Here is a 16,361-nt window from a genome sequence, read left to right as displayed (position 1 = left end):
ATTGCAGTGTTTGGTATATAAGTAATGTAATGATTAAAATGTAGAGAAGATAATATTACAGTGTTTGTTTTACAAGTACTTTACAAGGTATGTAATGTTAATTTTCAAAACTATCCTTATATATTAAAATATGAGTTTAACGTGTATTTTTTTATTGTTAATTTTTATATGATATCATTTTTTAAATATATTTTTAATTAAATATATTTTATTTTTCATTTTTCATTTCTTATTATAAGTATATATTTTATTTTTATTTTTAATATAATTTCTTATATTGTATATTTTATTTTAAATTTTTTCTTTAGAAGATAATATTTTATTTTTATTTCTTAATACGTTTTATATGTATACATTAATGTGATAGCTTCCTCTCTTGTAATCAATAGCAAATTGATAACAAAATACCCAACGAATTGTGAGTAATTTTTTAAAAAAATGATGGATAAAAATATCTTTAAAGATATTGCAGAATACAATGTAATATGATTGTATTGATTTTGAATTGTAATCATATTACATCCATTAGCTGCAATGTGATCGCATTACAATCTTATATTATAGTGATTTGTTACAAAATAAATATTGTAATGTAATTTAATTAAACACATTACAAAAAATTTGACTTTGCATTCCTTATTTCAAACGCACCCTTAGTTCTTCAGCCTTTGTCTGTTCCACCAATTTGTTGTAGCAGGTCCTCGTCAACGTCCAAGGAAATTAAGCTATGCCGTGTAAGTGTAAAGAAACTAGATTGAAATTAAAGGCTGTTGTTCCTCTCCTAGTCGTAATCTCGTAATCACCACTCCAACTTCTCGTATAACGCCTTTGAAGTGGCAGAGGTTTCGGCACTTAAAATGGCATTGACTTTGATTGATATTATTGGTATGCTACTTTGATCAAGCCATCAAAGTTGACTAACAGGGAAGTACTGTAAATATTAGTAACGAAATTGTAGCGTATATTCAAACACCTGTGCCTAGACTCTACTGTTTTCCTTAATGGCGAGCAGAGCAAAAAATCTTGTTCTCTTTAGTCTTTCATGTTTCCTCCCCTGGCTATGTACAACTACTTATTCTCAGACAGCCACAATAGGGCAAGGCCAGCAGCTGAAACATTATCAGCAGTTGGTTTCAAATTCTGGGATGTTCAAGTTAGGATTCAAGTCTGTCCACCACAATAATTCTTACCTAGGAATATGGTACTATGGAGACGATGACAATCTACTTTGGGTTGCAAATCGAGACACTCCAATTTCTGGCACTTCTGGGATTCTTGAAATAGATGATCATGGAAACTTAATAATTGTAAATGAACCGGCTGACCCTTTCGTATTGTACTCTGTGGAAGAACCAAGTAACACTAATGCTACTCTAGAGGATTCTGGCAATTTTGTGCTTCATGAACTGAGTTCGGATGGATCTATAAAACAGGTTCTGTGGCAAAGCTTTGATCATCCTACAGACACGCTACTTCCAGGGATGAAATTGGGGATTAACTCCAAGACTGGTCTCAACTGGTCTCTGACATCATGGAGAAGTGATATGTCACCTGCATCAGGGTCTTTTACCCTTGGCTTGGATCCTAGAGATACAAGTCAGCTGGTCATATGGTGGCGAGGGGAAACCTACTGGAAAAGCGGGTCTTTCCTACAAGGGTCGTCTCTCGTTGCCTTAGTCAATGGTTCATACAATTTTGGTTTCATTTCAAATGAGAATGAAACATACTTCAATTATACTGTGAAGAAAGCTGTTACCATTTTCCCAAGGTTAAAACTGAATCCGGAGGGTGAACTTGTGAGTTCCAGGGCAGATTCTGTGGCTTTAGAAGTTTCATGTACTAAAAACCTGAGCGTAGGGTGCTTGAAGCAGAACATACCCGCGTGCAGAAGCTTGGGAAATAAAGTCTTCCAGCATCATACTGGTTTCATGTCCAACACTGGATTTAAATTTAGCCAGAGTGATAACCTGTCTCGTATTGATTGTCAGGCCGAATGCTTGCATGATTGTTCTTGTGTTGCTTATGCTTCGAAAAATGATGATGGGACTGGCTGCGAGATTTGGAGCACTGGAATTAGTTTTACAGAATCTATAACTAGAGATGACAGGTCAGATGTCAGACGCGATATATTCATTCTTGAACCAAGAGGTACGTTTTAATTGACTTCAATATAACGGTTGAACGTTTATTTAAGAAATGTATATTTGATGCTCTACATTTTCATTTCAATATTATAACAAGGGATTCGTGAATATTGACTAGAACTGATGATTAATCTCTTTCATTGCTCTCAATTTCAATATAGCAAGGGATTCAGGTCATTTCAGTGCTTCTGAATTCTAGTAATCCGCGTATTACTTGGCTGAATTTTCCACTCTCTCTCTTCTTCTTCCCTTCTTTGAGCTTTGTTATCTCAGATGTGTCAACAATCTGAACTTTCTTCTTCGTTTCTTCCATGGGTTGCTAAGACATTTGTGGTAATTTAGGATCTTTAACATCGGATGCTACACACAGAAAACTTATGTCGTTTTAGACATTTGATCTCAAACATTAATTTATAGTGAAAATTTGGAGCAAATGTCTTAATATTCAGCTGGATTCTTGCTTAAGGGATCTTGAATCTAATGGTCACAGAGTAAGCTTCTTTCATGACTATTGTCTTATTTCTAGGGAGCATGAAGTTCGTTTATTTCAGGATATAGCATTCATGAGTTGATAGTATGACATCATGAATTAATGTTTTGTCATTCCCAGAGAATAAGTGGTGGATATGGCTAATCATAGTGCTTGGAGGACTTATGGTTGTACCCCCATTATGCTCAATATGTTACGTCATATGGAAATGGAGCAAAAGAAGAGGTAGTTATCCTAATAAAGAAACTAAACTGATGATCTCTTTTCTTTAAATTGGTTCTTTTTGTGCCTGAGTTATCAACGATCACTTGTGAGAACATCTCCCAAGGTCTAAATCATTGTAACTTACATAGGGGATGGAAAGATGAACCAGAGGATGCTGTTAAATGAAATAGGAGGTGGTGCAATGCCTTCTACCTCAAATGAGAATGGTCTAAGTCGCAAAAAAGATGGGCATGATAATCAGTTGGATGTATTCAGCTTTGAAAGCATTGCTGCTTCTACAAACTATTTTTCAGTAGGAAACAAGCTAGGAGAGGGCGGATTTGGTCCAGTTTATAAGGTAGTAATAATATCCTGAAACCAAATTTACGATTCATCAGCAATTACTAATGAGATATAATTTCAGGGAAAACTTCTTGATGGGCGAGAAATAGCAGTAAAGAGACTTTCAAGTCATTCAGGGCAAGGACTGCTGGAGTTCAAGAATGAAGCCATACTCATTGCAAAACTACAGCACACCAATCTCGTGAGGCTGTTAGGATTTTGCATTCAAGGGGAAGAAAAGATATTGATTTATGAGTACATGCCTAACAAAAGCTTAGATTTCTTTATATTTGGTAGGGCATCCTTACCAACATCATAGTTGCATATTTGGGAAACCTTTGAGTTTATCATCTGCCATTACATCATAATTATTATCCACTGAAGTTTTCTGTATGACACAGATTCTGATAGAAAATACAGATTAAATTGGAAGAAACGTTTCAACATAATCGAAGGGATTACTCAGGGACTACTTTATCTCCATAAATATTCAAGACTCAAAGTGATTCACAGAGACTTAAAGGCTGGCAATATTTTACTTGATGATGAGATGAATCCAAAAATATCTGACTTTGGCATGGCTAGAATATTTGGACTAAATGAATCCGAAGCAAATACTAAAAGAGTTGTTGGAACTTAGTAAGTATAGTGAATTACAAGCAGAAACTAGTTTGCTAGTTGTTCTTGCAAGTAATGGAAAGTATCCTTGATTGTTTCTCCAGTGGCTACATGTCTCCAGAATATGCCTTTCGTGGCATTGTTTCAATCAAAACTGATGTGTTTAGCTTCGGAGTCCTACTACTAGAGATTGTGAGTGGCAAGAAGAATAATTGCTGCTATCACTCAGATCGTCCACTGAACCTTATCGGTTATGTATGTACTTCTTTTCTTTCTTTTTTGTTTTTTAATTTGAAAAATGAGTTATTGTTGAAGCTACAGTTTCGGCTTTAGGATTTGCATAAGCAACATGGATTACCTTATATATACATATTTGTCTACCATGATTTCCATCAGGCATGGCAGCTTTGGAATGAAGGGCGAGGTTTAGTGCTTATAGATCCAATATTGGATGAATCCTGCAATAGAAATGAAGCACTGAGATGCATTCATGTTGGTCTCTTGTGTGTACAAGACCGTGCAATAGATAGGCCCACCATGCCGGATGTTGTTTCCATGCTTTCAAATGAAACTGTACAACTACCAGCACCAAAGCAACCGGCATTTTTCATTTACGCAGCTGAGGAAGAGCCAGATATAGCTGATGTCAAGTCAAACAAGTGTTCCATAAATTATGTGTCAGTCTCAGTGATGGAAGCAAGATGAATGCGGTAGTATTGATGGATACAATTATGCCTGCCTAGGAAAAAGCATGAAGTGAAAATACGGTACATATATACTCGCACATGTTATTGATTGTCTATCTAGATACTAGATCGTTGCTCAACTAATGATACTGCTCTGGAAGTACATGTCTGAGATAATGTTTTTTGGCCAAACAGCTTTCAATTGATAATCAGAAAGTTTGAATAAGATTATCAAGTCTTGCCTAGGCTGCTAATCTAAAAAGTTGCTGCTGATGTGAGCCTTAGACTCAGCTCTCTCTCTCTCTCTCCAATAACATGCACCGGGCACAAGCCCCTTAACGGGTTTGTTTTTTTTTTACATGAAGTGGTTTATAGAGTCAGAGATTCTGGTTTATTGATCTCTATTTCTTTTGTTATTGTGTTGAGTTGTTGTGACTTTGTGAACAACTTGTTTCCTTGTAGCAAAATTCCTATGATTTCTTGGAAACTGTAAATAAATTGTACCTGATTTAATTCAGTTCAACAATAGCTCAACAAAGTTAATCGATTTGTTTATTGAGATTATCAATTATTTTTGATTTGATATATATTTAAAAATTTAACGCGTAGAATATGAAAATTAAATAATCTGAATAATTTAATATGTTTTTAAGTATTATGTCTTTTTTATGTAGATCGAAGGAAGCTTGGGATAACGTAAGAAGGGATCATGTGAAAAAAACAAAGGACATACTTATAGCGTGGAAACCACCAAATCACAGCTATGTTAAGCTTAATGTGGTCAGAAGTGTTAAACGTCAACTGGGCATGGCAGCTTCGGGGGAGTTAGTAATGGATGAGGCTGCTCAACGGATACCAAGCTTCACTTATAAGATTGGTATCTCCGTCGCCTTAGTGGCATAAATATGGGCCTTATTCTGGGGACTTAAGTTATGTTGGGACGTGGGTTTCAAGAAAGTACAGGTGGAGTCGAATTCTTTATTGGCAATTCAAAAATTATCAAATCAATCTCAAATTTAGGTGAAATTTAGTTCTTATAATGCAATGTGATTACAGATAATATGATTGTAAGGAAAATAATATTACAATATTTGATATACAAGTAAAATAACGATTAAAATGTAAGGAAGATAACATTGTATCATTTAGTTTGCAAGTATTTTGCTGAAAATATAATGTTAATTTTCAAAATTATTTTTATTTATTAAAATGTAAGTTTAATATACTTGTATTTTTTATTATTAATTTTTATATAATATCACCTCTTAAATATATTTTTAATGTCATATTTATTTTTATTTTTTATTATAATCTTTTATTTTTTTAATATAACTTTTTATATTATATATTTTATTTTAATTTTTTTACCTATATTATATAAAATTTAATTTTTTATATTTTATTTTATTTTATTTTATTTTTAATTTTTATATTATATTTTATTTTAATATTTTTTATTTTAATTATAACTTTACAAAATATTTTTAATAAGAAAATAAAATTGAAGGGTAAAAGTGTCTTTAAGAATATTGCAAAGTGCAATGTAATGTGATTGCATTGGTTTTGGACTGCAATCACATTACATCTCTTGACTGTAATGTGATTGTATTGTAATTTTACATTACAATAGTCTGTTACAAAACAAACACTGTAATGTAATTTAATTGGACACATTACAGAGAATGTGCTCTCATTTTTCTCATACCAAACACTACTTTAGATCCAAATGCCAACATACTTGACAACATCAAGCTTCTACAATAACTATGGGACTACATCATTTTTCATGTATATATTGAAGTGAATCAGTGTATTAATTAGATAGTTATTTATTACGAAAATATACTTTTGGGATTATAATTCTTCATCATATAATATTAATTCAATTTAATTTTCAAATTCTTTGAATGTTGCTTAGTTTAGAATGATATAGTTGATTTTATATTTATCTCCCTCATATAAAAAAAAGTAAACCTATACTACTATATATTAAAATGAGACAACACAGAGCACGCGGGATGACAAGATTAAAAACATTATTAAATATGTTAACCCCCTTGTAAAAATTGTGACTCCAAAAACCATGGGTTCCATATATTGGGAACTTAACCAATGGAGGAAGATGAACATGACCTTCTGTGAGTTTAGCAAGGACGTACATTTTGTTAAAGGTGAGTGCAATTGGACTGGATCAATGATCAATTGAACGAATGTGATTTAGATAAAATAGTTTAGTCCAGTTAATTCATTGAATTTATAGATCCAAAAATTTTGATCTAAATGATTTATTTAGTCTATTTTCAATTTTAAAATTTTTAGATCGAAACGATTAAAAGACCAAACTATGTTATCTATATATATATTATATCTTAAATTGATACAATATAAATATTTCGTTATTAATTTTTATTTCATATTTTATAATTATGAATAAAGTTTATAAATTTTAAAATTATAATTTACAAAAAAATGATAAAATTTGATTTTTTTGATCCAAAATTGAACTCCCAAACTAATTCTATATTTGATTAATTTAGTACTCCGTTATATTTGATTAATTCTGATTGCTATTTTAAAAATATTTAATCTATTTGATCTTTCAGTATAACAGATTGAATTGTCTAAATTGCTTGATGGACTCACCCTTACGCATCGCTACCCATGCTTTCTCTCATGAATTAACATCTAAAAAGAGAAAAAAAAATGAACAAAGATTAAAAACAAAATGGTTATTCACTCGCATTGCCACTCCAATGAAAGGGTAAATAAAATCATAGACATACTCCCATTACTTGTTGTACTAAGAAGAAAAATAAAAGCAAATCCTAGTCAAAAATCAAGATTTGCGGAGAATTAAAACCATGTGTGTTAGCCCCCTGTTTAAGGGGGTTTCCATCACTCGTGAATTTGGCTGTTAATACAAGCACCTAGTGAATTGTCTATGTGTAGAAAATCGATAAAGTACACTAGCAACAGACATATACATTAACATCGAAGCCGCTGCCGTTTGTTGTGACTTACAGAGAGTTTATTGGGGTTGACGACTACGCCTTCTAGTAAATCCATTAGCGTGGGTTTCTCAGTCGTTGTTGTATCTGCAATTTTAACACCTTTGCTTTTGCAGCAGTTGACTCTTAGAGAAGGGTAGGTATGAACATCAGCTGAAGATTGGCAGCTAGGAAATATTCTTTGAAATCAGTTGCTTATCAACTAACTACCCCTCTCTCTCTCTCTCTCTTTCCTGGATTCACTCCCTTTCCTGCAAGATTTCTCTTCAATCAACTCATCTTCCTCATTGTTGTGTTTCTTAAACCTTCGTTCGATCCCTGCTCTTTTTAAAAAGGGTACAAACTGTACGACCAAATTTCGATCGTTCATCATCGATAATCATGGTATGCAGTATGCCTCACATTGCATTTCTGTACCTAATTAGTTGAGTGTGGATTTCTTAAAATGCGTTTTTGCTGATATTTTTGCAGTCTCTCATGCCACTGATGGTACGCCCACTAGCAAGGCTACTAACAGCGCTGGTGGCTCACCCAGCAGCCTCTGTCACAACGCTGCTTTATTACAGCGATCTTCTACCGCGAAACCTCGACCTAGAAAGATTGGTTCGACGCGATTTGCTGGACCGAGAAAACTACTTGTTCCATTTTCTCATCAACCTCTTGAGATGTTTTTGGTAGTAGCATATAGCCAGCCCTGATTTTCATTTCCTTAGTCATTGAGGTGGGTAGTTATAGTAACAGTTTTTGACCCCCCATTTTTGTTTTCCAGACCGAGCTTGGATCATTTTGTGGGATGGTATCAATTGATGGACCGGTGAGTTTTATGTAGTACATGTTATTTGAAGAGAGCTCCCAGATTAAGGACTAGAAATTAGTGTAACTGTGTAATAAAGATTTTGATTGTAGTGAAGATTGCAGATGGTGTTAGCTATTGAGTATATGATGCACTTAAAGCTCTGCTAATCAAATTGCAATAGAAGACCTTTTATTCTTCTTCTTTTCCGTGGTCCCTTGTGTCCATTGAGGTTTATGCACATATTTTGGGAATGAATCAGAGAGTTCTTAGGTGAACTGTGCCAAGACATGTGGGGTTGTCCTGGAGACCTGGACCATGGAGGCTGCTAGAGAAACGTTTAATGTGTTCTCACTTACTGTTAAAGGTTTCATTAATCAAAATTCCACTTATTTTGAGCTGCTGGGCCTGGGCTAAAGACCGCTCATACCCATCCGTTATGGACTGACACTTCCTTTTTGTCTACCAACACCCAAATAAAATTTTCCCTAAACCCCAGATGTAATAAGTAACTAAGTGGGTCCAGAATTTTCACAACCATGAGCCCTATGCAAGCCCTCTAGTGGGAAGGACTACCAATGCTCAGCCCCTCACTTGGAGCCTTGAAACCTTGAAAGCTTGAAGCTCAATACGTTTTCTTGGTTGGGGGGGTGGGGGTTGGGGAGTTAGGAATTAGGGTCATGGGCTCATGGTTGAAGAGGTGCACATTTTCTATTGCTTGATCTAAACACTCTTCTTTATATCATGGGTGAAAACTCATCGATCTACGCTCGACCCACATTAATGGGAGAACCTTCTCTCAGCATGTTATTAAGTGTTAGACCCTTATCCCCCTGTCAGCTATGAATGAACTGAGTAGGTCAAGAAATGTTGATACCATTCTTATCTTGAAATTAAAATGCTTTTGTGAGAACTGAAAGGCCAAAAGCATTTCAACTTTGCAACAGAACCAATAATATCATTGTCTTTCCTTCTCTTGAAATTTATAGTAATCACCATCGTCCAGAAATACAATCAATTTGTAGCCACCGCAATTTGCAGTGTAAGAACCGTGTTTGGAGTCAGTCAGTAGCCATGTTGATTTGGTAGCACAAGCTATGAGTCAAAGACTCTGTTGGATTCACGTGGAATAATTTCCTGTTCTTCCGGAATAAGTTTTCCTGGAATTTGCAAATATTCTATTGCAGACTTTTACCTGATTTCCCGGTAACGTACCCTTTTAGCTAATATGATTAACAAACTTCTTTCTCACGCGATCGGAAAAAGTTTGATAACCACTTCAACAGAATCATAACCAATTCATTTTGCTCATGCTTTTTCCCCCCTGCGTCCATAGCCAACTTATCGCTAGCTAGCTGTCTGTCCCCCCTATAGACCATGTGCTGGTGCTGGTGCTGGCGTGCTGCCCTGCTTCATGCATCGACTTCTCTCTAAAGTGTGGTAAAGCTTTACTCCATTTATGTACCTGAAGACAGCATTGCTCATTCGACTTGACTCTCTTTAAAACAAGTCCATTGTCACAAGGCTGTCTGCTCTATCTATAATCTATTACCAAGCAGAAGTTTCTTTATTTGGTATTGTTCTGGCAATCTTCATAAAAATCCAATCAGTTGGTATATGATGATGTTGATGTAAAAGGTTTACACTCACTCTAGTCAATAATTAGTCTGTCTCCATCCATACACAATGGTTGATCATGCCTCGTGAACATAAAGGTATGAACTTGAGTTCATTCTATACTTAATAAAAGAAATTGTGCATACTATTAAATTGGTTGATCTATATTCTACTAGAAGAGTAGAAACAATTTAATTGTCTCATATGATATTGTATACAAATGATGGTGAAGAATTGGAGATGCAACCTGTGAGTGTGAGCAACGAATTAATCAAAGGCTATAAAAGAGGAATAGCACGTGATTTGTGGGTCCAAAGCAAAGTCCTAGTGAATAAACAAATTGTCTTAAAACGACTTTCAACGAACAGACACGTAACTGAAATCCCATGTTCGAATGTGTGTTGGTTGGACCTTTCCTTCCTTCTGTCATTATTTTCCCTGTTGGTTTTAGCTTAGGAGAGAATCAGATATTGTGAATTTTGTAAAAGTATTATATAACTAAGTCCTAGGTTGTAGGGTTTGGTCATTATGGGTGCAGACTCCTCACTTAAACAAATGATCTTAACTAGAGTCATGGCTACCATATGCAAGCCTGGAGTTTAGGCTTTTGGTTTCTGAAATTCGGGATTTTCAGCACCACCCATTGACTGTAAAAATTTTTGTGTTTGGAAGATGAATAGCAAGATGCCGTGCCTGAAATGAGCACTCATGAATATAAAAGGACCGTCCCAACTTTTGTTGTTGTCACCATGATTTTTCCTTCTTACTTTTCTTGCACTAAACCAATATTGTTTTATCCATCCTTGTAGAAATGATCCACTTAATCTTTATTAAAGTGAAACAAACTTTTCAAAAATGAAGAACCTAAAAGGGGGGATGCAAGAGGTTGCCCAAGAAGTACCCTTGAACTAGCTAAAATCTTGCTAAAAAGTTGAAGCACTTTTCCATTTTCTGTTCGGCTTTTTAATTTTCAACTTAAACAACTGGCATACCAATTTATTTATGTAATATGCGAGTATTTTAATGCTTGGAATGTAAGTAAGGTGGATCCTTCCTTCCTTCCATATCATTCATTCACAGCTGTGTTCCAGAGACATGGACAGCCACTTTTTCAACCCGGTCATGCTTCCGAGTTTGGACCTGGGACTTGGAATTCTCCTTGAATATGCAATGACATGTTGACATCTGGATATGGCTGCTTGCTTGCATGGCCAGCTTTTTGACCTTTATTCCCGCCTCAAGTAGACGCAAACTCATTCACAATTCATCACTACACTATTTTTGCTTCTTTAATGATTTGTTCAATGCCTCAAGAGAAATTCCCAGCGAACCCTTGGCAGAATATGAATCTTTTAAATTTCTTTCTTCTTTTTATGAGGGGGAAATTTCAGACTTTACCCATTAGATTCTTGTTAGGACTTCTGAGACCAGATGTTATGCACTCATGCATATTAAATAAAACACTACTAATAATAATAATATGTTGTTTCAAGTGAAATTGATTGTAAAATGTTATTTGTTTCGGATTACTTTTATTTTTATTGCTATTGGCATGATATAATTGGTTCATTTGTTTTAATTGTTCTTTGTATAACATAACATCTTTAAGAAATGATATCTTAGTAAGTATATATAGATATATATAAATGACTAATTGAAGTTGCTAAAGGAAACAACCTTTCACAATTCTAAAAATAAAAATTAAGCTCTTCTTTAAGGATTAATCCCTCAATAATTTGGGACTATAAATATGTAAATATATGCTGCTTGCGCCGATATCTAGCTGTTTTAATTTGTATGGATATATTTGTCAGCTGTTAGAATGATAAGCGTCCATGCAGGCCCCCGTTAAGCAAGGCCAGCTATTGACCGGACTTGTCCTCTCTCATCACTAGTATTTATGAGATGAAGATAAGACCAATTTTATTTGTTGAATGGATAGCTTTCTATTTTGTTGTATACTAATACTCGGTGGTAGAAGCACTTGTCTTCCTCCCACCCTGTGTTACCTCTTCTGGGCAGTAATTCGACCAATTACAGCCAGTCATTAAAAAATTAAAAAGGAAAAAAAAAAATACCCCGCGCAAATATTATTTCAAGCGGGAGAATAAGAGAGTCCAAAGTGGCAACGAGTTCTCCCCTGTCTATAGCCAGTGCTTCTCCTTCTTTTTCTGCTTTTGTCCCTTTGCTTTTTCAGCTACATATGTGGTTGATTGATTCTCCCTCCTATTTAAAGATTCTTAAACTGAATCTTTTCCTTCTCTTCCTTGAAACCTCTCAAATCCCTTTCGTTTTAGCTTCTTTTCTTTGCTATTAATAGACACCCATTTTAGCTCTCTCCTTGTTCTCTTCTGGGTCTTTCTTTCTTTAACTGAAAACTAAAAATCATTGCTTTTTCCCTCAGAAAAACCGCTTCTTTTCTTTGCTTCTTTGGGTTTTTGACGTGCAGATTCCGGGTGTAACTTGAAAAAGAAACTTCACTTATCTGTTATAATAATTCTGAGCACAAATCTTCCTCTTCTTTCCACAACACATTTCCATTCTTCCAAAAAAAAAAAAAAACACCAGCTTTTCGATTTTGTTTCTCAAGATGTTTGACTTGTTGATGAAGCCAAAGTTCTATGCAAAATGGTTAGACATACAAAACCCAAAATTGTTTCTTTTTTTTGGCTTTCATTTTTGGTGCTCTGGGTCTATTTTTGTTCATTATATTTGTTGTTTGATTAAAATTTTCATTTCATTTTTTTTTGGGTTCAGCAAATCGGACATAAGGATGATTAAGATGAGACTTGAGACTATACAGAAGAAGAGAAATACGGTGGAGAAGTATTTGAAGAATGATATCGCTGAGCTCCTCAGGAGCGGTCTTGATTACAATGCTTATGGCAGGGTAATAACTTTTATCTTAATTTGGCTTTTAGCTGAATGATTTCTGCGTTAACTTTTTCTAACAAAGCCTGAAACTTTAGTTTGATAATTTTTATTCATGATGTTGTGGCCTATATTGCCAAGAATAATTACTATTAGTCTTTCTTTTCTTAATACCCTGCTTCACATGCAACAAAAAGTACTATTTCATATCAAATTTTGATATATGTTTTTAATTTGATGATCTGATCGTTTGAGTTTCGACAATAAACTGTTTATCCATGAAGCACAGCACCCAGATTTTTTGTTTGCTTGCTTGTTTTATTTGTGTTGGCATTTTATGGAGTATATCATTTCGGTAGCCAAACGGTGATGATAATTTTTCAATTTTTTTAGTCATGTTAGTTTTTTTTTTTTTTTCCAATTCGTTGTTTGTCTTTAAGCGTCCATTTGTTTATTTATGGAATCCTTCCGTTGTTTGCTTCTTTAGAGATTCATGGCATCCTGACACGTTTCGAACTTCATTAATTCCAGCGCCTTGTTTCTTGCTTCATAATCCTTGATATTTACTTTTACATTTTTAGATATTTTTACACAAAAAAAGTAAAAAAGAAAAGAGGTGGGGGTCCTGGGGGAGTTTGGGTGAATGGGAACTCATTATGAGACCAGGTGTTGGCATTGCCACTGTTGATTCACATGGTCCTACCATGCCATGCATGGGACTAGGTGTTGGCATCCTCATCTTTCATGTGCTATGTTGCCTTCAATTCTCACCCTACTTGTTTTGGCCAAGTATTTTCTAGTTAGAAGTTTTAATAAACTGTAATAATTTTAGCACCGGAAGATTACAACTGTTCTGTTTCTTTCTCCTGTTCATAATTAGCGCATGAGGCTTTGAGGACAAGGCAGTATCTTAAATCCAGGACGTGAGCTGCTAGATCATCTGTAGCTGTGCTGGCATGAGGAATCATGTGCATTCACCTTTTTCTTCTGTTGCAATGAATGCCTACATTGCTAATGTTTGGTTTAGGAGTAGGACCTGCAGCATCAGGCGGTCCAAGGACCAAAAATTATCAATTTGAACCAAACGTGTGTGATTAATATGCAGAGTGTGCACACATCCGTACACATATAACTAATATAAGCTTTAGTTACTTGGCTAACAGATCTAGTGCAACTATGTTTGAATTTATGCATGGCATATATGTATTTGTAGAAAAAATAGCCTATAGAGCGTCTGAGTTATTTTACATCTGTTAAACCTTTTAAATCTCTTGTGGATGGTAATGCAGGCTGAAGGTCTTCTGATTGAGCAAAACAGAACAGCCTGTTACAATCTCATAGAGCAGTTTTCAGAGTGCATCTCAAAGCATGTGTCCGTCATGCAAAAGAGTAGGTATGTTGAGACTCTTGAAATTATGGTACTTTATTTCTACTTACAAAATTGATACCTTATTTCTATGTCTCTAAGCACCAGGATACAAAGATGTTTGCATTTTACCCAGAATTTCCCTGTTGCTTTTAATTGATTCTGATTTTTATTTGATAGTAATGTGAGGCATCATTTTGAGTATACATTCTTGTGTTCGACTCTTTCTTGTTTTCTAGTCATTTATTTTAGTAAGACATCTACTTCTCTTCCTGTACAGTGAGTGTCCTGAGGAATGCAAAGAAGCTATACCATCTCTAATATATGCTGCAGCCAGATTTGCAGATTTGCCAGAACTACGCGACCTCAGAACTATGTTTACTGAGAGATATGGGAATTCCCTAGAATCGTTTTTAAATCAAGAGGTAATAAATGGATAGCTTGAGGTCCTATAAGAGTTGTCATCTTGTATTCGTAGGAATATTGTGCTGTTAAGTACTAACCTAGATAATTGCTTATATACAGTTTGTGTGGAAACTAAAGGCAGAGCCTCCCACAAAGGAGATGAAGCTTCAATTGATGCATGACGTGGCGCAAGAGTTTTCTATTGAATGGGACTCCAAGGCTTTGGAACAGAAACTGTTTAAGCCACCTCCACCACAGCAGGTAAGCCTCCCTGTCTAGAACCTTCTAAATTGCTGCAACTTATTGAAACAGGAGTAGAGAACAACTTTGATAAGTTGATGTTTCAAAATATAATTTACCTTTTAAAATATTTGCTTTCTCATATGGGCTACCTTAGTGCTCTGATGCATCGTGGAAGCTATTTGGCCCTTCACCGGAAGGGAGAATAATTGGGATGTTCTAGAGACTAAGAAGGGCCAAATGTACAAAAAGGATTTTGCATGTCTCTAAGAATTACGAATTGAAGTACAGAGTGTCCTTCTCATTACACTTAGTAGTTGTGACTTTTTGTGCAGAATGAGGCCTGGCACAAGTCTTTAGATGATGCTGATGATGATGGACACAAGTTGTACAGGAGCAAGAATGATACGTTCCAGAAAAGCAACAATCATGATGATGAGAATGGATTGGGTAACATGCTGGAGAACACTAGGCCGAAAAGAAAGGAAACAGACCTCACTTCTCATGGGAGAAAGGACGACACTGATGATAAGTACAAGCTGCATAGCAGCAGTGAAGATGAATTGAGTGATAAAGTTTTCCCAAACACTAGTTCTACTTCAGTTGAAAGTGTTTCTGAGGATAACATCGAAAACAGGAAGCCCTTTTACTACAGATTTATGCCTCCTCCGTATGTCAGGCCGTCCCTGGGCAAAGAAAAAAGCAGCACTGAGGAGCCCACGACACCAAGTGATAATACTGATAACGAGAAAAACAGGAAATGGGATGATTCAGTTGGTGAGAGTAAGCCAAAGCCAAGATCAGTTAGGAGGAGACCTTTAAAAACACCACCAGGCCGTGAAGTCTTAAGCAGTGATGAAAATGATGGGGCTGCAAAAAATTTCAGTTCAAGTGCAGTGAATCGCGAAGAAGCAAGAAAGGGTTTGGCATCCATACAAATGGAAGAAAGTGATGAGAGGGACAACGAGGAGAAGATGATGGATGGGCTTTTGATGCACTACAGTACGAAAAAGTCGCCTTACGAATCGGCAAGCAAATGGAAAGCAAATCTAAGACTTGCTCCTGGAAGACAAACAGCTGAAGACAGCAGCAAAGGCTCAAGGTTCCGAAGCACTAAATCTGATCCTAATTCCCCTCCTGGCAGAGCTGCAACTTTTCCAAAAGAGGCCACAAGTCCAACTGAAACCACAGGAAGGCATGCACGAGCCTCCTCGTTGCAGCCAGACATGTTTGCTGGACATGTGCATCCCAAGCTACCAGAGTATGATGACTTGGCAGCTCGGCTTGCAGCTCTAAGAGGGGGATAAAGGAAGATATATGGCATCAGGAGAGGAGAGTAGAGATAATTCTATTCATTTTAATTCTTTCTAGTATTTTAGTTTCTGGGTTCATGCATTTACTATAGCTTCTCATTGTATGGTTTCTTTTGTAATCATTTGATTGTATAAAAAGCATTGCACGCTCTACAGAAAGAGCAATAAATGAAAAAGCTTGTAAAAATAGGTTTGGATGTAGATGATGTTACTTGTCTCTTAAATTCAGATTTGGGCTACTTTTCGAACAATGGTTTCGAGTTT

At 35.5% G+C, this 16,361-nt stretch overlaps 2 protein-coding genes and 1 long non-coding RNA gene across 6 annotated transcripts; all 3 read left to right on the top strand.

Moving 5' to 3' along the window:
• The first annotated feature begins 914 nt into the window (after nucleotides 1-914).
• CES101 (lectin protein kinase family protein) lies at nucleotides 915-5,566 on the top strand. Of its 3 annotated transcripts, none has more exons than XR_001928295.2 (8): nucleotides 915-2,148; nucleotides 2,755-2,859; nucleotides 2,988-3,196; nucleotides 3,263-3,473; nucleotides 3,582-3,819; nucleotides 3,903-4,053; nucleotides 4,195-4,565; nucleotides 5,159-5,566. XR_001928295.2 is itself a non-coding variant. In XM_018122578.2 (7 exons), exons 1-7 carry the CDS (start codon nucleotides 1,002-1,004, stop codon nucleotides 4,501-4,503), a joined length of 2,370 nt encoding a protein of 789 aa, XP_017978067.2. In that variant the 5' UTR covers nucleotides 916-1,001; the 3' UTR covers nucleotides 4,504-5,060. The 3 variants fall into 3 exon arrangements, 1 of the variants encoding a protein (XP_017978067.2); XR_001928296.2 differs by lacking the exon at nucleotides 5,159-5,566 and adding an exon at nucleotides 4,680-5,060; XM_018122578.2 differs by lacking the exon at nucleotides 5,159-5,566 and having other exon boundaries at nucleotides 916-2,148; nucleotides 4,195-5,060.
• A 1,806-nt stretch (nucleotides 5,567-7,372) lies between these two features.
• LOC18595920 (uncharacterized) lies at nucleotides 7,373-8,489 on the top strand. Of its 2 annotated transcripts, XR_016027218.1 has the most exons (3): nucleotides 7,638-7,876; nucleotides 7,964-8,166; nucleotides 8,262-8,489. It is a non-coding gene; the product is annotated as an uncharacterized LOC18595920 (long non-coding RNA). The 2 variants fall into 2 exon arrangements; XR_001928337.2 differs by having other exon boundaries at nucleotides 7,373-7,876; nucleotides 7,964-8,489.
• Nucleotides 8,490-11,898: 3,409 nt separating this feature from the next.
• Nucleotides 11,899-16,348, top strand: LOC18595919 (Regulator of Vps4 activity in the MVB pathway protein). The gene is made up of 6 exons (XM_007024089.3): nucleotides 11,899-12,533; nucleotides 12,660-12,792; nucleotides 14,063-14,166; nucleotides 14,420-14,564; nucleotides 14,665-14,805; nucleotides 15,120-16,348. The coding sequence occupies exons 1-6, from the start codon at nucleotides 12,493-12,495 to the stop codon at nucleotides 16,089-16,091; spliced, it is 1,536 nt and encodes a 511-aa protein (XP_007024151.3). The 5' UTR covers nucleotides 11,899-12,492; the 3' UTR covers nucleotides 16,092-16,348.
• Nucleotides 16,349-16,361: the final 13 nt, after the last annotated feature.

Source organism: Theobroma cacao, chromosome 6 (genome assembly GCF_053813885.1).
Source record: "Theobroma cacao isolate CCN51 chromosome 6, ASM5381388v1, whole genome shotgun sequence".
NCBI lineage: Eukaryota > Viridiplantae > Streptophyta > Magnoliopsida > Malvales > Malvaceae > Theobroma > Theobroma cacao.
Note: the sequence above shows the minus strand (reverse complement) of the source record. Positions and strands in the feature narration are given on the sequence as shown.